Genomic DNA, 21,714 nt, shown 5'->3' with positions numbered 1-21,714 from the left:
GGAGAATGAGTTGATCAAATTCCCTCAGAGAAAGCAAGAGTAGCTGCTGGGCTGACATGACCACCACCCTCACACCACTGAACATGTCATTAAAGCTGCTGGGGGCCTGGGCCACAGGGAGAGGACAGATTTAGGCAGTGCTGAAGTCTATCCATGGACAGGATGACACAGAGATGAAAGCCACAAAGGCCAAGTACCCTACAAGCCATACAAGGGATGAGGACACATGAAGGGTAGGCAGGGAAACCGAGGGAAAACTATGGAAGGAGCAAGTGAACGAACTTGATACCTTGTGGCTAATTAAGACCAATCTGTGGACAATTTAGGATTTTCGATGATGTGTATACAAACTGAAGGAGAAGAATTAGGACCAGGGTAACAGGAGACTATACTCGCCATCCCCTCTGAGATAACTACATCACCTTACTATCTACCACCTGCATTACATGTAGGAGTAATAAGCTCAAAAGATTATTTAAAAACAATGACCAGGTTAGAGCTCAGCTGTCCATGCTTGGTCTGTCTACACGAATCAAGGCACAAGGGGTCGGATGAGTCGTGCACACAGAACGAGGTGAGAGACGTGGCCAGTAAGGCTACAGGGGCCTGGCTAAAGGCTTCTGGAGAAGCGCCTGATTTTCTGTGTGATGAAAAGAGATAAGGAGGGATGGGGAGAGGTGCCCTAGGTGGCTCAGTGGTAAATAATCTGCCTGCCAATGAAGGAGCCATGGGTTTGATCCCTGGTCCAGGAAGACCCCACATGCCCTGGAGCAACTAAGCCTGTGAGCCACAACTACTGAGCCTGTGCTCTAAAGCTCGGGAGCGACAACTTCTGAAGCTCTTGCACCCTAGAGCCCGTGCTCAGCAATAGAAAAGCCCACCCCAAAGAGAAGCCCATGCACCACAACTAGAGAGTAACTCCCACGAGCCGCAACTAGAGAAAGCCCACTTGCAGCAATGAAGACCCAGCACAGCCTTAAAGAAATAAATCTTTTTTTTTTTTTAAAGAAGGAATGCAGAGGAGTCTCAGTCTAGAACTGAGGAGAAGAGCTTTTGCACAGAAGTAGGGGCTGAATGAGGGCAGGTTGAGTAGAAAAGAGCTGGGAACAGCACCCTACAGGCATCTTGGAGACGGATGAAAGAACGAGGAAGAGGAAGGGGGCAAGTGTGAAGTTGAGAAGGAGAAAAAATGGGAGTCTGGCATCTGACTGGCATGTGCAGTGCAGAGAATGGGGAAGGGCTCTGGGGTCAGGAGGTGCGTGACTGGCTGCCATTCCAGTGGAATGCTTTGATGGAGTGAAGGGAAGGCGCAGAACCCTCAAAGCTTCCAATGGGCAGTAAGCAGCACACACAGAGCCTTATTCTTCTGAGAATTAGGGTCAGTCCTCTGGAACTCTCCCAGTTTCCTTCTTACCACACACGTGCGAGGTCATTACTAAACACAAGGCTTTGTTTCCCACTCTCTGAATCTCCTTACTGTTGTCGTCGTCGAGTCGCTCAGTCTTGTCTGACTCTTTGCAACCCCATGGACTGCAGCCCACCAGGTTCCTCTGTCCATGGGATTTCTGAGGCAAGAATACTGAAGTGAGTTGCCACCTTCTTCTCCAGGGGATTTTTCAGACCAAGGGATTGAATTTTTGTCTCCTGCTTGGTAGGTGGATTCTTCACCGCTGAGCCACCTAGGAAACTCTCAAGTCTCTACTGATTCTCTAATGGTATTTCAGGTGGTGAGCAGGGAGAGAAGAGATATCTTTGCTATTGTTGGGGACAGGAGGCCTAGTTTGAGTCCAGACCTACAAAATCCCAACCTGGAGATGAAAGAACCCTTTTAATGGACTTGCTGTGATGAATGGAAGCTGTTCACTAGAGCAAATAATACAGTTCATGGTTGTCAATGGGTACAGACTGCCCCCTTCTACCCAGTTCAACCTGGACAAGAGGCCTTTGAGCAAGTTAGGAAGAACATTTTGCCAGCCCTTCTCAGATCTCTCTCTCTGGAAAACTGGCATTAGAGCACTGAAGAATGCCTTTACAAAAAGGTCAGACTGAGTAAGGGAGAAAGAAAGAAGGAAGAGCACAGACCAGGTGTATGCTAAGTGAACGGACACACAACTGCTCAGTCCTAACCATTCTTATCTACAGCAGCACAACAGAGTTTTCTACTGTGATATCTTGAGCAAGGTATGGGCTGCCCAAACTGCTGGCTGACCAGTGAGCACACCCGTTAGTAAGCCACCCAGTAACACTCTCAAAGGGGAAAGCACTGGTGAAGGTTGTTCAGTCACGTCTGACTCCTTGTGACCCCATGGACTATACAGATCATGGAATTCTTCAGGCCAGAATATTGGAGTGGGTAGCCTTTCCCTTCTCCAGGTGATGGTCCCAACCCAGGGATCGAACCCAAGTCTCCCGCATTGCAGACGGATTCTTTACCAGCTGAGCCACAAGGGAAGTCCAAGAATACTGGAGTGGGTAGCCTATCCCTTCTCCAGCGGATCTTCCCAACCCAGGAATCAAACTGGGGTCTCCTGCATTGCAGGTGGATGCTTGACCAACTGAGCTATCAGGGAAGCCCCTACAATACCATTCTCAACAGGGAAAGCATAGATGAATGAGACTGCAAACTGAACAGTGCGATCTCCACTTCACGCTGACCTAGATGAGTGGTTCTGGACAAGTTGTTTAGGATGACCCAAGCCTCAGTTTCCTGAGATTATTATAAAGAGCAATGTTAAATATATGCTGTACTCTTAACATTCAGTTCTCTGTACGATCAGGGAAACGGTTTGCTATGATGCCTTACTATGTCTGTGGCTCTGCCTTATGAGAGGAAGAACAAACATTCTCAAGTTAGACAGAAGCTCAGAAAAAGTTAAGAGATTTCTTTACAGTCTTCAAACTTTTAAGAGGAATCAGATCCAAGTCTTTTGATTCTAAATCTAATTATTTACCATACTATTCCGTGCTCAAATCCAACAGGTCATGTGAAAGGACTTCAGGTACCAGTCAGCATTAAAAAAAAAATGATATAAACTTTAATTCCAAGCACCATGTTTTCTTCTTCACTGTATCAACAATAAGGAGGCTGCTCTGCTTCCTGCAATATATAATTCTAACAAATAAACTTGCTAGCACCTTGCAGAGGGTGGGATGGTGGCCTCCAAACACATACACACACATTCTAACACCTGAAACCTGTACATGTTAACTGTATTTGGAAAAAGCATCTTTGCAGATTTTAGCTGAGGATCTTGCAATCATCCTAGATTATCTTGGTGGGCCCTACATCCAATGCTGAGTGTCCTTACAAGGGACACATGGAGGAAAAGACAGGGAGAAGAAGGAAGATAAAGATGGAGTAAAGAGAGGTGTGGCCATAAGCCAAGGAAAGCTATCAGCCACCAGAAGCTGGAAGAGGCAAGGAACAGATCTCCCTGAAAGCTCCTGGAGGGAAGCATGACCTTGCTCCATTAGCTCCCAGAAATGTGAAACCCCTACATTTCTGTTGCTATGAGTTACCATGTTTATGAAAGGGGAAGACAAAGACTGAGTAGCTCATCCAATGTCATGAAGCATATAAGTAAGGGCGCCTGGCTCTGACCTAGGGGCTCTGGCTCCAGAGATGGTGCCCGTAACACAGAGCACTCTGAGGATGAAAGTCTGGAGCATCCATCTTCCAGTAGACTGTATGAAGGAAACCCTGCTGCACTAAACACTTGGAGAGTGTTGGAGTCCTGGAGAGAGGGGAATCAGTGGCACATTAACACAGACGCATAGGCTTCCCTGGTGGCTCAGATGGTAAAGAATCTGCCTGGAATGCAGGAGACACGGGTTCGATCCCTGCGTCGGGAAGATCCCCCGGAGAAAGGAATGGTTGCCCACTCCAGCATTCTTGCCTGGAGAATCCCATGGACAGAGGAGCCTCGTGGGCTACAGTCCATGGGGTCGCAAAAAGTTGAACACGACTGAGCAACTAACATTTTCAACTTTCACAAGGTGATATCTACTAAAACAACATTGGGATAAGCTGCAAGCTCTGCTGTTAGGTCCATCAGCGCTGCTTCCAAGCCACCTGCTCAGAGGCAGTGGTTGATTCCCCTATTACCCTAAATCTGTATAACAACAAGCTGGGCCAGGGGAGCTCTAGGCTTTTAAGACCAAACTACAAACCCAACAGCTGGAAAACAAAACAAAACAACAAACCCTTTCTTTTGCAATAAATCCTGAAGCTTTCTGTAGAACAGTGTTCTTCTATCCTCCTGTCGTAAACGGAGCCAAAAAGCCACCAGAGTACTGGTATTTAAGGTATGAGAAGACAGTGGCTCCTTGGGAAGAGGTGGCAACAGAAAGGAAGGACTAGAGGAACAACAGTTTATTTCTGCTTGTGGGACTTTGCACAGACAGACATTTCTCAGGAAAGCAAGGAACACTAAGAGTGAGGCAATGTCTCTGTGCCATCAGGAGGCGCTGGTGTGCCCAGGGCAGTGGATTTAGAGAACAGATAGCGAGGAGACAGAATGCTGCTCTGAGTCGGGGCCTGTTGCTTGCAGGCAATGACAGTGACCTCACGGAATCTTTCAGGTTGTTAGAAAGACTGAAAGAGAGGGCCCAGACTATAATTAAGGAAATGAAGTCTCAGAGAGGCAATGGAATCCGGTCCCAAGTCACAAGAACAAGGGACTGAGCTGTCTGACCCCAAGGTGCATTGTCTTTTCCTGTACATCATCCTGCCTTAGAAGGGTATTCCTTTCCTTGGAAAAGCCGATTTCTAAGGACAAAATTTGAAGAAGGGTAGAGTTTAAGAGGACTGAGGAGAAGCCAAAAACCAACTTCTTATAAAGTCAAACCCTGTCCTTTTGAGATCTAAATGTCCTTGTCTTCTCTGGGTTTTGATCTAGGTCTCATCCTTTTTAAATGGATGACAAGATGTGAAGGCATTTCATTTTATTTTTACTAAACATTAAGAAGTCTGGTCCACAGATACCCAAAATGAATAGGAGCCGGCCTTATCAAACAAAATAAAGGATGTGGGCATGTATTTTTATTAAGTGGGAAAAAAAATCTCAGGTGCTTCCTTTTCCAGTAGAGAGGGAGGTGAGAGAGAGATGTGGCTTCAGAACAGCAGCATCAAAGCATAAACTGGTGGGAGTCTGACCTACATACAAGCTTTTTTTTTTTTTTAAAGCAGTAGGCATCTGAAGCCTGAAAAATGGAAAGGTTTGCTAAAATTAGGCTTTGCCTAGTGGAAAAACCCCTCTCGCTATCAGGTTTATTAGATCTTATACTAAAGTGTTACAGCTATCACATTCAACCGAGTATCATCTAAAGACTTCATACTTATTCTCTGGGACGGGAGAGGCAGGTGGGTAAAAGAACACCAAACAACGAACGGGAACCCATGAATTTCCAACCACAAGCACATTTCCTTGCTGTTTCTAACCACCCACAACACACCCTCTGGCGAGTCCCCCAGAGAACGGAAATAACCATGAGGGCCAAGTGAGGGGAAGCCGGGGCTCCCCGGAGATTGCTCCTCGGCGGCAGCTTCCGGGAGGGGGGAGGCCCACAGATGCTCTTTGTTGAAGACTGTGCCCTCACTGTTCTCTTTGTGGGGATAACCTGCCACTCCGGAAAGCGGCACGGCAGCCTTGTTATCACATGATGCGAGCAGGACCAAAGACACCGCAGATAATAAAAACTTGGCTGCCGTGAGGAGCTGGTTCAGTTCCCTTTTCAGTGTGGGGCTCTGAGTTGGGGGGGAGAGAAGAGGCTAGGAAGTAGTGAGTGGCTGTAATCCTTTCTTGAGCACTACTTCCCACAGGGAGGGTTGTGTAAGTGGATCTAATGTGGGGGCCTGAAAGTCAAGGGCTTAATGCCTTGCTTGGAAATTTCATTGAACAACCAGTATTTTATTCATTGATGCAAAATATTCTAGTTTTATTATTAAAACATCTCTATCATCCCTGAGTTCTCATCAGATCAGATCAATTCCTACTCCGATTTTGGAGGGGCACTTCTAAAAATTCTTACACTATTAATGAGGAAATGATACAGGTTATTTAAACCAACTTGTCCTTTTCTCTCCGTTTTTCACACACAGAGACACATAAAAAGGCTTCCCCAATGCAGGCGGCTCACTCCAGATCCATGAGGCATGAATACTCAAGAGCGCCTCATTTACTATTAAAAGCCCAAGGGGAAGGCAGAGCTTACACTGCACTCACATCCTAGATTTTTAGGCAATCTCCCTAAAATACACTTGGCCCTCTGTTCCACCGTATCCATGGGATCGGCATCTGTGGGTATGGAGGGCCAACTGTATTCACTGTTCAGTATCATTTTCTTTAAGAGATGTGGGCATCTATGGATACTCATGCACCCCCCACTGGGGTCCAGAACCAATCCCTGGTGGAAACTGAGAGACGACTGTAGGTGCCAAGGCCCCTAGGGGAGACACCCTGCAGTCACAGGTGTCCTCCTTGATCACAATCAAGAACACCCCAGGGAAGAGCAGCCACTACCCTGCCATGCTCCTTGGCTCCCCACGTGCTGTCATGAATGCAATGGGGCAGGCTGTGGGCAAGCATGTGTTCAAGAACTGGTGGCTGCCATGACTCTTTCATCTGTGCCAATTTAGAAAGGCAGTCGTGCAGGAACAACTAGTTATGCTTTAACTTTCGAATCACTTCCATGAGATCACACTGTGTTTCAATTTAAATGAAAAGACAAAATGCAGTGCTGTGTACTTTATGAAGATCAACAAAACCTAAGGGTGTTATAAGGATGGCTATGGGCACCTCCAGTTTCCATTTGCTAACTGTATACTGGAGATTCTTCCTTTGACTTCTTGTTTGATGGAAACAAATCACCTTTGGACGCTTTATCAGGGAGAAGAACAAAACCTACAAAAAGCTAGAGTTTGAGGTGAGTAAGGAGTACGACCAAATAGTAAGAGCCCAGAAGACAGATAGCAGCAAACAGATGCTCTGTATACAAAAATTCTAAGCATGTGAATGAATTAAAGGGGTGGATGGAAGGACTGCAGAAGTACAAACTAAATGGAATATTTACAGGTGTTGGTTTATACTAGCCCCTCTGGTGCTTGGGCCCAAAAGGGCTTAACAGTCTCACAACAAGGAGCCATATTTTAATGGGTTCTACCATGAACTGATGGCCAATTATGTGGAGAAAGATTACGTGTGTTTTATCTACAAAATAATATAAATTCTATTAAGTCAGAGAGCTGGACAAATTCACCACTTGACCTTCTTTCACCACTTTCCCAATCTTGCTGGTTTTGAGAGGCTGGTTTTTCTCCTTCCTTCACACACCATAAATTCTGGCCAAATACCAAAAGCTAGTCTACTGCCCTGGATAATTACCCCCAGCTTATACATAAATGCTGTGGGCCTGTTAACTTTTCTAAACCTAGGAAATATTAGTCAGAAGGATTATATTCACAGTTATGAACTTACACCTGTGGCAAATAAGACACTAAAGTTGTTCTCCACCTAAAATGTTACAGACTCCCTTGCTTGCCTTAATATAAAAAGCCCCTTTAGCCAGTTTCTAGAATCTGTTAAAACCAGTCTTTTCTGAACTGCTAATATTAAGTTAGCTTTTAATTAGTGGGTTCAATTTATTACTCATAATTTTACTTTCCAACACATCTGATTTTTATATTCAAATGCCAAAGCAACTCCACAAGGGGGGAAACTATGGAAAATGATCACCTTGAGCTGCTGGAACTCTTGTACCCTAAGGGAGAGAATGTAAACTGGCATTACCATTTTGGCAAAATTTTGGCAGCATCAACTAATGTGAATACATGGAATTCCTAAGACTCATTCTAGGCACATGGCAAATTTCACTACTTAAGGGCACACACAACAGAAATGTATACCAATGCCTCGAAAAGACATGTGCACATGCATGTTCACAGCAGCACTATTTCTAATTACTAAAATGGAAAAGAATCGAACATCCATCAACAGAAGAACGGATCATGGTATATAATAAATCATCGCAAGGCCACACAGTGGAATACATGCAGTAAGAAGAAAGAGCAAATCTATGACCAGTCACGACAATGCAGATGCATTTCACATACGCAGTGTCGAGTGAAAGAAGCCAAACCGACAAAAATCAGCACGAGATCCCCTCCAGATATCATTCAAAACCAGCCCAACTCGTCTATGGTGTTGGACTTTGGGACACTTGCTACCCCAGGGGAGGGAGGAGCTTGCGAAAAGCCATGAGGGGTCTTCTGAGTGTTGGTTACAAAGGTACGTTCTCTTTGTTAAAAATCATCAAGTATTTACTAGGGCTAGTGTATTTTTTCATATGTATGTTACATTTCAATAGAAAAATTTTCAAGAAAACAGGGACTTTCTTGGCAGTTCAGTGATTAAGACTTCGCACTTCCACTGCAGGGGGTGTGGGTGTGACCCCTGGTTGGGGAACTAAGCTCTCACATACCGCATGGCAAAAAGAGAATAGCTTGGCACAAAAACACTCTCATTGTACACATAATGATCCTTTTCTTCACGTAAGAAAAGCTTATTTCTCTAAGTAAAAGGAGAAACATAACCTATCTGTATTCTACAGGCTATTTTAAGAACTCTAGTTTTCCGCCACTGTCTCCCTGAAAGAAAATAGCTGTATCTGAGTCTGCTACCAATCCACTTGGTCCTCCATCACAGGAAGGGGCATCGTGATATCACTTTGCCATAAGAGGGGTCCGGCAGGAAGCCTGGCTCCACCATGTGGCAAGGTAACATAGCCTTGATATGCATTAGTTCTTCACTTCTAAAGGGAGGACAGTGAGAAGTAAAAATACTGTGGGTTAAGGGCCTGGCATACAAACACCTGTTCTCACCAGGATGTAATTTAGAAAAAAAAGGCAGAAGGATACTTTTTCTAAATGCAGATGGTAGAGAACTTCCTGAGAAATTCTGTGAATAGTTACTGCGGATGGTGAGGCTTCAACACCATTAAGAACAAATTCCACAGCAAACCTCCTCTTAAACATTTATCCCAAGAGTTTAAAGAATTAAACTTTAAAATAACTGTTTTTGGAAAAAAAATCACTTTGGGATCATCATTCTGTTAAGCATTCATAGCTTGTAACGTGTTAGAAAATTAGATTTTAAGACCCACTCAAGCAGACAGACAAGGGCTGAGAAGTAAAGTAACCCTGTGTCATGAGCCTGGCAGACTTCTGAAACTATCTTCACAAATGTCATATAGATCAAGCAGCAAGTCTAATGGTGGTAGTAAACTCACAACTGCGATCTGTGTGCGTGTGTGAAAGCGAGAGAGAGCGAGCGAGAGAGAAAGCCCCATTTTGGGGTCAAGCCAATAAAAACTAATGCCTAAACATGTTTGGGGCTGTAAAGTAAAAATTCATATTGGTAACATAAATTGTCAGATCATAGTTGTTTCAGTCATGGCTCCCTCAGGCAAACATACCTTGTTTATTTCTATGAGATTTAGAAATTCTGCCATTTGAGGAAGTCAGGTCAACTGACATTAGTAACAATGAGAATCTTCTCAGGCTTCCAAGGGTCTTCCTATTTTTATTTCACCTGAGCTCTGCACACCTTGGCCAGAGAGCCTGCATCCCACCCTAGAAAGTACAGACTTTGGCTCTGGAGGCACCTGACACATTACCATCAAGTACCTATAAAAATCTTACAGGAAGACTGTGACTAGAGCAATATAGTACACCACAGCCACATATATTACCTTACAGGAGGGGAAGGAATACGGGGAAAGATGCTGCAATTAAAGGTACATTTTAAATTTTAATGATGTCAGTAGTTAAGTTTGAAAGAACTGTGAGCTCGACTTTCAAGGTAGTTAAAATGTGGTAAAAAGCTGCCAACTTGAAGGGCACCCATGAACTAAAAGATGGGACAATTTCAGAATGAAAATGAGTAAGGTCCATAACATTGAAACACATAAAAATACAGGACATACAAATTCACAATACTAAAAGCATACACACACAACAGAAAAATCCTTATCGGTCACCTTTGGAGACTCTTTGCGGGGGAGTGGAGGACTGGCTTGGGGGAGGAGGGAGGACTCATTATTCAGGTGACTGATAAATAAAGGGAAAGAATGAAGCATTTATCCAGGCTTTCTTGCAAGGATTGATTTTCAGCATAACAAAATGACTGGTGAAGAAAAGCTTTTCTAACAAAAGAATCACTGCTAACAAATGTAGAATATAAATAAAGGCAGAAAGGACAATAAATTCAGGAATCTTACATTTTGAAACACCTGATGAAATAACTGATCTAGGAAGCAATTCTCATTGGCAGGTGAAATCTTAAGTGAGCATTTAATGGGGAACTTAGGAACACCAAAACCACTGGCAAACCTGAAGGTCACCAAGAGAGAACGGACACCACAGGAAAAATGTCTGCACCCCCAAAGTGACCCTAAACCTGCGAAAATATCCAGCGCCATCCTGTGGTTTATTTATGGGAGATGTGTGGGAGGAGGAAAGAGGGGAGAAGGCCATGTGAAATGACACCATGCACCTTGAGTGCACAATCGGGCACAGCCACAAGCTCAAGACCCACATTTCTTCAACACATGAAGTGAAGCTGTGCAATAGGCATTTGGGGGCTTATTACACTATTCTACTTTTACCTACAGAAGATTTCGACAACAAAAAGCTAAGAATGGCAGAAAGGTGATGATCACTGAAAATGCATCATTAAGAGATCACTGTACTTTTCTTTTCATGTCTATCTTTGAAATGTCAACTAAAAAAATAGTGTAGACAATCCAAGGATGAATTTTTAAGGAACTTTTGGGATATACTGCTGACCTATCCAAGAAAAAGGCATCATGCCAAGAGGACCCTGGAAAGAGAACCCAGCAGGCTTCATGTGCTGATGGCTACAAAGCCAGATTCACTTGTCTACCACATCCTGGATGATGATGGACATGCTGCACAGTCTCAGTTAGAAATCCCCAACAGTGAGGTCTGACCCTCTGATGCTCCAAGCACAGGGATGAGCCCAGCTGCATCTGTGAGCAGAGCTTCCTCTCACCTGGCTGGGGTGGATGAGGCGGTGGCATCTGGTGGTGCATCAGAGGGTAGGGAGGGGGCTGCTGATGAGGCATCATGCCGGGATGTCCTGCTGCTCCCAGCGGCGCCAGGCCGGGTCCTCCTGAGTGCTGGTGTGCCTGTTGAGGGTTCGGCCCATGCTGCTGCTGTTCCATTTGCTGTCGGGCTCGCAACTCAGCGTATTTCAGCTGCTCCATGTGGAAGTTCTGGCGCTCTGTAAGCAACTGCTGCCTCTGTTGTTCTAACTGTTAAGAAAAGAAAGGGGAAGAGAAATGACACCAGGAGAGGCAGGACACCCACGTGGTGCCTAAGTTCCCCAAACCTCATCACCATTACATAGTCACCCCCTCTCCTGCAACCACCACAGTAAGAGAAAAGGCACTGCTTGTTGAGTAGCATGAAGTCAGGTTTTTCTCTATGTTAAGTATAAGATTTGCCTTTCCTTGGAACCTTCACCCCATGTGGGGCAACTGTACTCAGCACAGGTAATCCCTCTGTTGGCAGGTCTTCAGATATTTAAAAAATAGCTTCCACAACCACCTTACTCTTTCTCAGGTGACAGAAACATCTCTTGTCCTCTTGTTCCTTAAGATACTGGTATTTCAAGTCCAACTATTTTAGGTGCTCTCTTCTGAAAGTGATCCTTTTTGGCTACTATTTTAGAATGTGACATCACAGTTAAATCCTCTGCACGAGTGGACGTGGCCTTAGCTGAAAAGATACACATCTTCTAGATGGCACTTTGGCACTGCCACTGTAAATCTTAGCTACTTAGCTTCCAAGTAGCCAAAATTATACTGGGTGACACATTCACAGCATATTTTCAAAGTCTAAATAAAAATTTACATGACTTGTGGTCTGAAGAATGTAAGCGTTTCAGTATTCAAGATAATCTTTCTGGGACCCAAATTAAAATAGAGAAATAAGAGAAGTTATTATAAATAAATAATAAATACGTTATTATAAATACATGAGAAGTAAGTTATTACATGTGGTAGAAAATTCAGAAACCATATGCCAAACAGCACAGAATGGGTGGTCACCTTAAAAGCCATCAAAATTAAACCCAGAGCTGACAGAGAAAAATCATCTTTAACATGAACAAAAATAAAAATTCAGGTTTCTAGAAGTAAGCATTATAAAGATCATAAGGAGGGTTTGATCTATTTCTACTCTATAATGTTCTACCCCACCATTTTCGAGAGCAAGATCTTATTCACTGGGAGGCATTTCTATAGCAGCCACAATGGCTCTTGGCACCTGAGATATGGCTAATCTGAAAGGAGATGTACTATCAATGTAACATCCACACTGAATTTTGAAATCTGAAAAAAATCAATTTTTCATACTGATTACATGTTAAGAATAACATACATATATTGCATTAAAACATCTTTATGATTTTATTGTTTTTTTTTAATGTGGCTACTAGAAAATTTTAAATTACATATATGGCTCACTATATTGCTGTTGGAGAGCACTACTCCAAGTTAAGGAAATGTAACGTTTTGGCTTTCAGGAGCAGTCAGTTTCATAGATAAATACTACATACTATCATTAGCAAAATCTAGGTAGAATATGCATGAGTATTTGCTTGCGAATCTGGGCTCTTAGCAGAGAGCAGCTTGGGGAGAAGTCCCTGAGGAGCCTAGTGAGAAGCTTCATTGGCTGTCAGGAGTTAGGCAGGAGGGAATGTCCACAGATGGACTGGGTGTGGGAAGACAGGCCGTGGACACAGCATGAAGACAACCAGCATGGCCAGGTGAGGAGGAGAAGAAAGGGAGAGAACAGATGGCAACACTTATACCGTGAGTGTGTTGTTCAGCTGGCTTGCAGAGAGTCTCCCTTGGGAGATGGAGATCTGAAAGAAAGGATTCTGTGAGTGGTTGAGGGTGATCAGGAGAGGAGACAGGGTGCTACTGCTACCGTGGTCTAACAGGTTGCTGGGAGCTCTTCCTAACAGCGACCGGAAGAGGCTAGAGCCCGGCTCAGTAACATACCCTTCTTTTCAGAATTGGAAGGGAGCTGTAAGAGAACAAAATTCTCAACAGCCAGAGAATCCTCTGGAAGTCCAGCTCTGCAAGATGACTAATCAGTGAGATAATGGAGGTAAAAGGTAAATAAAAAAAAAAAAGAGAGAAATCTAAAGACTCTGACCTAAGTCCTAGATTTTGCTTTCTTCTAACCATTCTTTCCAGGAAATTTAGCACTATCCTGAAGTTAGACTTACAAGGTTGCCAGAAAAGGACCTCAACCTACGGTCCTGTTGAGCCACTACTGCTCTGGACAGCTTGGCTGAAGTCCTGCAGTTATGTAAGAACTCAAGAATATAGGTCAAGATCTGCTGTATAAAAAGCTAAACTGTTACTGGAGGGAGATTTTGTGTCTCTGAAGGGAAATTTTACCTATCTCAGTGTTTGTTTGTTTTTAAACCAAACTAGCCTTTCTTTAGGAGCTGACCTTAGTATCAAAGTATTAATCTTGAAGAGAAAAATTTGCCCACCTTCCTTGTCTAGTGAAGTTGCTCAGTCATCTGACTCTTTGCAACCCCATGGACTGTAGCCTGCCAGGTTCCTCCATCCATGGGGTTTTCCAGGTAAGAATACTGGAGTGGGTTGCCATTTCCTTCTCCAGGAGATCTTCCCGACCCAGGGACTGAACCCAGGTCTCCCACATAGTAGGCAGATGATGCCACCAGGGAAGTCCAGTCCTTTGTCTAAAATGAACTAACCTCAATTATACTATTTTCTCACGAGCTTCAATGATCACTTCAAAACATACAAAGTAATTAAAAGATAATTAGAAGAATTAAAAAGGACGTGATTAAATATACACACGCACATATACACACATACACACACACCTGGAAAGAACCCAATTTAAGCTTTAGATTAAATGTGCAACGAACAGGTCCTGTGAAGTGAGAGCAATGTCCACGGCAGGTTACCAGCTGGCTCCAGGAGGACCTGTTCTGGGGAGCATGCAGCAGAGCTTATGGACACATACTGGCCCCACCATACAAAAGGAATCTCTTTTGTTACAGGTAACTGACTATTGCTGCCTGCATGCTAAACTTGCTTTAGTTGTGTCCAACTCTGTGTGGCTCTATGAACTGTAGCGCACCAGGCTCCTCTGTTCATGGGATTCTCCAGGCAAGAACACTGGAGTGGGTTGCTGTGCCCTCCTCCAGGTGATTTTCACAACCCAGGGATCGAACTCTCATCTCTTACATCTAACCTGCCTTGGCAGGTGGGTTCTTTACCTTACCACTAGCACCACCACTGTTCCTCAATCTAACTGCCACTTTTGTGGCAATCAAATGTGAATGTGAACTGTGAATTTTTGAGGAGAGTACGATAGTTCTGAGCAAATTTGAAATTTCACAAAACCAATAACCCAGTGATTCTATATGTGGAAATCTGTGCTAGAAAACTGTATGTATGTTTGTATAAGGATAGTCATTAATGTATTATTTTTGATGTAAATTTATGTCTGAGATACACTGAGCAGAAAAAAAGCAATCTGCAATAATATTTATATCAATTTTATATATATATATATATATATATATATATAAAAACTTTATGGTCACATACAAACATTATCTACTCATTGAAAATGTTCTGGAAGACACTAAATTACTAACAGTGATTATTCCTAGGAATAAATCTGAAGTCACTTTTTAATGTATTCATATTATTTGTGTAACCCCAAAACAAAACACTAAAACTGACCAAGTTACATGCTTCAGATAACCTGACTTTCTTCTCTCCATTTTCTATGATCAAAGACTATAGATAAGTCCCCACAGCGAAGCCAAATAGTGTAGAGATTACTCCCATAAACAGGGAGCTAATCAATCTGTTCACTTTCTTTCGTGGCTCCAATGTGGGTCTAGGGAACCCAGTATCATACAAAGCTGCCTGCGGCTCTGATCTAAAGACACCCCCGACCTCCACGGCATTCAAACTCTGCCTTCCTCTCCCTCTTCATTCTGACGCCGTGTATGTATAAAGCAGCAAATCCAAGCAGAACCGGAACACAACAGAGCACTTTTCTACAAGACCCCAAACGCACACACAGCTGCAACTGCAGCTGAGGTTCACACAGAGCTTCTCTCCCAACTTCATTTGCATAGAACAGGGAGGAGGGGTGGGGGCCTCAAAAATCCATCTACACTGCCAAGGGCGAAGACTCGGACTACTTGGCCTCAGAACTGAAGTAAATAAACACACCTTCCTTTGAAAGGTTTGATATCAATGAACAGAAATCGACTTAAGAAAAAAGCGGGCATAATCATTCCTTTGTACACCTCTGGAAAAACAAAACAACACAACTGCATCTTTCTGCTTCCACACCTGCTTCTGGAGGTGGAAATTCCAAAGCGGAGCTGACATCATTTTTGTGACCGGTCACCTGTAAAGTCCTTGTAAAGTGCCTGCTGCCTGAAGCCCAATCAATGTCTTTTCAAGTAAACTCGCTTCTAAGTATAGCTTTCTTAATCTCAGAAAAAACTATCCATAATGTCATGGTGCCTGTCTACCAACAGATTCAATTACATGACAGGCAGTACAAAGACGAAAGGGGGCTACTCCAGTGGCTCAGAGGTATGAAGAAACCGCCTGCAATGCAGTAGCCGCAGGAGATCTGGGTTTGATCCCTGGGCCAGGAAGATACCCTGGAGAAGGGCATGGCCACCCACTCCAGTATTCTTGCTTGGAGAACCCCACGGACAGAGGAGCCTGGCAGACTGCAGTCCTGTGTCCAACTCTAGTGTCACAGAGTCAGACACAACTGAAGTGACTTAGCACACATGCACGCACAGAGACGAACTACTGTCAATACAAACACACAGGAAACTATTCTTCTGGGGCAGTATAAAATTAACTTTTTGCTAATTTTCCTTAATTTGTCATAATGGACTCTGTGATTAGAGCACCACTGTCCCTGACTTCATGCTGTTCCCTGCTCCTAACTCCCACCCACCCGCCTACTCCTTAGTTTCAAACATGTCAGTCACGCTCCAGCCTCAAGAGTCTCTGATACTGGCTGTTTCTAGGCCTTAAAGACATTCACCCAATTGTCAGTTTGCCAAGGCCTACTCAGATGACATCTGTTAATACGCAAACCCTTCCCTTGCCTCTCCCAGTCTCACCTACCCATCATGAAACATAATGGTATGTATACATACACAGTAATACACATGCATACAAATATACAGCACACAGTATCTAGCATCCTTCATTAATATTTAAGGTCTACTAAGTAAGCCAAACAGTTTTATTCACCAGTGTATCCGCAGTACCTAACATGCCTAGAACAAAGCAGGTGTTCAATAAACATTTGCTAAATGAACAAATGAACTTAATCCACTGTCTGTGCCATGAATACTGCCAGATCTAGGCAGTAGATCTAAGTAGACTAAGGAGACTCTTGGTCTCCTTAGCAATCACACCTTCCTCTTCAGTTTTGGATTTGGACCATTAAAAAAAAAAAAAAAAAAACCAGCTCAGATCATTCCTTCCTCTACCAGAAAGATCTCCTTGACAATCGGAGGCAATCCTGAAACTGTCCCATCTTTTAGCTCATGGATGACCTTTCAAGTTGGCAACTATTTAACCATATTTTAACTACCTTTAAAGTCGAGCTCACAATTCTTTCAAACTTAACTACTGACATCATTAAAACTTAAAATGTACCTTTAATTGCAGCATCTTTCCCCGTATTCCTTCCCCTCCTGTAAGGTAATATATGTGGCTGTGGTGTACTATATTGCTCTAGTCACCGTCTTCCTGTAAGATTTTTATAGGTACTTGATGGTAATGTGTCAGGTGCCTCCAGAGCCAAAGTCTGTACTTTCTAGGGTGGGATGCAGGCTCTCTGGCCAAGGTGTGCAGAGCTCAGGTGAAATAAAAATAGGTAGTTAGGGAATATACAGAGTTTGTCTGGGAACTGACAAGATGAAAACTACTGACCCCAGTTAAGGTGAGGATGCTGAGCTGGCCCTGGGTTAGAAACTCAGAGAGTCTGCCCAACTGTGCAGCCTTCCATGCCAAACGGATGACCTGACTTCCTCAAATGGCAGAATTTCTAAATCTCATAGAAATAAACAAGGTATGTTTGCCTGAGAAAGCCATGACTGAAACAACTACGATCTGACAATTTGTGTAACCAACATGAATGTTTACATTACAGCCTCCGCTGAATCCCCTTGGCCTCATTACCTCAAGTGGTATCTTTGTGTCAATCTCTCATCTACTCTCTCACCTCCTGAAGGTTTCTCACAGCTCTGAGTTTCCTACAATGTCTCTTTCAGAAGGTACACCATTTCTATACCTAGCCAAATGAGAGCATCAAGTCCAGAGGCTATAAACGAAATCAAGACACAGATCCTCATGGGCCTCCAAGTATTTCCTCCCCTTTAATTCAAGTAAGAATACTGTAGGTAGGGCCCAGGCCCTCCAGTTCTCTCCAACCTGCAACACAGCCCATGTCTGCCACCTGTTCCCTTGAATGACGTTTGCCATCCGTCTGGCATGGAAGGCTGCACAGTTGGGCAGACTCTCTGAGTTTCTAACCCAGGGCCAGCTCAGCATCCTCACCTTAACTGGGGTCAGTAGTTTTCATCTTGTCAGTTCCCAAACTCTGTATATTCCCTAAACTACCTTCATCCTGTAACAGTATTTTATGAACAGGCTGTAACAAAACTACTGAGCTCTAATTATAGCTGCATTCATAGTATCTACACAAGATACTGATTTGTTAATAGCCTTACTCTTAATTTCTAAATAAGTCTCAAAAGAACATCTGATTTTTAAGTTATTAGAAGAAATTTCATACCTGATTCTGAAAGTCTAAAAAAAGATTTTTGAAACCTATTGCTATATAAACAAAACCAAATGTTTAATTCAAAAAAGTATGTCCTGAAGCTACTGATCACCAGGCAGAGATGAGCAGGATCGGACTGGCAGTGCACTGAGAGCCGGGGCCAGAGCACTGGGCAGTGGTTGCAACGTGCTGCTCCCAGCTCATCTGACCGCTCTTCTCAATTTCAACTTTCATGAGTCATAACAGGGGCTTGTTGAAACCTTGCATATCTCAGTCTTTGGGTGAAAAAGAGGTAAGAATGGCTCATTTCTTTACAATTATGAAGTACTAGATTAAAACAGAGCTGAACTAGCATAGGTTTGAGACCCAGCTCTGTCATTTATGAACTGTGTGATGATCTGTTCAAGCTCTAGAAACTTTGTCTATGAGAAGAGTTAACCAGAAATAGCCTCACGCTCTCACCCAGCATCCCTGCTAGATTCTAAATGTCCGTAACGTAAGCAAAGGCTTAAAAACATTAACAATTTAATCTATTATTCTTGATAACTGATTTGCATAAAGGGGGCATATAAATATTTATTGAACACTTACTCTGTGTTCTAGGCAGTGTGCTGAGCACATGCCATAGTTCTCTCATTTCATCTTCACAACAGGTCTGGGAGGACAGGAAATCATCAGCAGGAAATAGCCAAGGCTTTGCTTGCCCACAGGTAACAGGAGAAAAATAGAATATGTCTTGCTGCTGCTAAGTCGCTTCAGTTGTGTCCAACTCTGTGCAACCCCATGGACTGCAGCCTACCAGGCTTCTCCATCCATGGGATTCTCCAGGCAAGAACACTGGAGTGGGTTGCCATTTCCTTCTCCAATGCATGAAAGTGGAAAGTGAAAGGGAAGTCTCTCAGTCGTGTCTGACTCTTAGCGACCCCATGGACTGCAGCCTACCAGGCTCCTCCATCCATGGGATTTTCCAGGCAACAGTACTGGAGTGGGGTGCCATTGCCTTCTCCAGAATATGTCTTACTGTGCATGAAATGGATGGGAGCCATTTTACAGTTTGGAGGACTTTCTGGCTGTTGTGACAGCGAGCCTCCAAGCGGGCCCCTATGACCTGCTTCCTAACACTGAGGACTTGCCCACTGAGCCCTGCCAACCTACGGGCACCCCCAGCCCCAGAATCAAGGCTGGGCTGTGGGGCTGACAGAATATAGCAAAAGCACAGGGCTGTGACTGACAAATTGAGGTTATAAAAGATACTGTGGCTTCCAGTTTGGCTGCTCTTTTATAGCTCTTTTCAGTCACTTGCTCTAAGAAGGGAAGCCACTTCATGAGCAACACTATGGAGAAGCCCATGCAGTAAGGGACCAAGGTCTCCTGCCCACAGCCACGTGAACAAGCTTGGAGGTTGTGTCCATCAGCCCCAGCTGAGCCTTACGAAGATGGCAACGTAATCAGAGACGCTGAGCCTGATGCACTCAGAAAAGCTGCTCTCAGATTCCTAACCCCTAAGAAGTGTGTGAGGTACTGTTTTCAGTCACTGCTTTGGGGTAATTTTTTTACACAGCAGTAACTAATACAGATATGTTACTGATATTCAGTGCCTAGGGCTAGGGACTGTCTTACACAATAAACTGTCCTGCCCCAAACGTTGATTTACAAAAGACAGGTTGATCACCAAAGGATTTGAGAAGAGCAACCTTGTGTGGTGAAAAAGATTCAGCAGAATGTTTATCCATGTTTTTGGTTGTGCTTTTTTATTCAGACTATTTTGTAAAATGTTTTATGAGCTCAATTAGAATTTAACATTAAAAAAAAGATTCAAATAAGAAAAACACAGAGCAGTTAATTTGAGATAAATAACTATTAAAACTCCAGAGCACAAGGAAAATTTGGAAGGGCTAAGAACCATCACACACTACCCCCAGATGTCTGAGAATCCGTGGAGAGAACCAAGGAGGGACTGAGGGCTCTGCCATTTAAGGGGACACAGTCTTCCACTAGGGGGGTTTAAGAGTGATACATCCACAGGCTCACCGTCTGAAGATAAAGTCTTTTATTTTTAAAGCTGAGAAAAGAGCCCCATGACAATCTAGACATAATTGTATTAAGTACCCACACAGGGTCATGCTAATCTTCCAGGCTAACATATTAGTTCTGCTTCATGAATGGCAGCATGGCATCCAGGTGCCAGGGGGAACTACACAATCATGTGAATTCTGCATGTGTCGATAATCCATTCTATAGAAATAGCTCCCTGTTATTCCAAATACCCTATAAGAGTCTATCAAATGACGAAAGGGCAGCTTCTTAGGGTAAGATAAACACAACCACTCATTCTTCAAAGTTCCAGCTCACCTCTTGGATGTTTTCTCTAACATCCTCTCCACATCTTCCAGGTTATGTTCCCATAGGAACTGAACACACAATACTGTCACCTGGTCTCTGTCTTCCCTGGTAAACTAACGTCAAGTCCCCAAAGTTAAACTTTCTTTTTCACTTTTCCAGCTTCTGACACATGCATTCATTCAACAGACACTTACACAAGCACCCATGATGTGCCAGTGGTGTGTGAACAAAGACACTCAAGAAAGAGTATATACTCTGGTGAGGGAGTCGCGTGCATGAACTAGCATTTACAATACAGGAAGTGCTCTGTTAGGCTGCCACAGCAGCAGAGATGGAGGACACGTCACCCGCAGGTGCAGGAGGTTGGCAAAGAGCAGGAAAAACACCTTGCTGGTGGAAAAGCAGGTGCACACAGGTGGAAGAGAACACAGCCATGAAGGAAGCCTGCATCTGGCGTGCGGCAGCATGGCTGGTGCTCAGAGCCACAGATGGGACAGGGTGGCCAGCAGCTCCTGGGACAGGAGAGGGCAGGGGACGTGAGAGATACTCACACAGCTATGGGACTGGGGATATGAGAGCACAGGGTGTGGGCAGGGTAGTTACCGAAGCAGCCTATTCCTCACGGGGCCAGAATATAAGAGGCAGAACAAGTCTTAGGAGAAAATGAAAATGGGCTACTGTTATAGTTACTGAGCTAGTCAACATGAATCTGCCAGAGGACTTGCCTGGACTGACAATAAAGAAAGAGTTAAACAGATGCAAATGGATCCTTAAGATTAAAACTATTCTGGAATGATTTAAGGTTGTCTCATTTACAGAGACCAGCATATGGCATGCTGAAAAAGAAATCAAAACAATCCGAAAAATTCCTAACTACTAAATTCTCAAACTTATCCATTAATTTGAAAAGTCATCAATTCCTTTCCTGGTCAACTCATCCAAAAAAAACTTCTCCAGAGAACTTGATCTCTGTTTCTCAAAAAAAATAAGTTCCTTCGGAGCATCAAATGTTCCCCTGCTTCTATGTTTCTTGCTTCTTGTGGCTTCTCTTCTTATTCTTGGCCTTTGCTGTAATTCTTTTAGACCTGTTTGGGGCATATCAAAAATGTACACCCCCGCAAAATGCTGCTTTTAACTACTCCTCGAGACGTGGTTCTCCATAAAAGAGGGGGAACATAACACATAGGTAATAAAGTAAGTATAACATCCGACTACTGAAGAAGGGAGAATCTGATACCTTCAAGTATCTGCAAAGCTAAGAAGTGTAAGAAGCTGAGGCTTAGATAATTATTTTCAGACTTCCTTTAATTTACCATCACTGACTGATAATCCTTTTGAAAGGCAAAGCAAATACAGAAAAAGTTAAATGATAGAGATGGAGACCAACAAATTAGGTTACTGTATTTTCTTTAGTTTGTGTTTTATGAAAAGTGATCCAAGTTAACTGTCAAAAAGCC

The 21,714-nt window shown here is 43.5% G+C and overlaps 1 protein-coding gene across 1 annotated transcript in view; it reads right to left on the bottom strand.

Annotated features, from left to right (window-relative positions):
- SMARCC1 (SWI/SNF related, matrix associated, actin dependent regulator of chromatin subfamily c member 1) overlaps positions 1-21,714 on the bottom strand; it is a 124,780-nt gene that overhangs the window by 7,614 nt on the left and 95,452 nt on the right. Inside the window, exon 26 of the mRNA XM_055558156.1 lies at positions 11,070-11,331. Within this exon, the coding sequence (XP_055414131.1) occupies positions 11,070-11,331 (262 nt within the window). The remainder of the gene's footprint in view (positions 1-11,069; positions 11,332-21,714) is intronic.

Source organism: Bubalus kerabau, chromosome 20 (genome assembly GCF_029407905.1).
Source record: "Bubalus kerabau isolate K-KA32 ecotype Philippines breed swamp buffalo chromosome 20, PCC_UOA_SB_1v2, whole genome shotgun sequence".
Lineage (NCBI taxonomy): Eukaryota > Metazoa > Chordata > Mammalia > Artiodactyla > Bovidae > Bubalus > Bubalus kerabau.
Note: the sequence above shows the minus strand (reverse complement) of the source record. Positions and strands in the feature narration are given on the sequence as shown.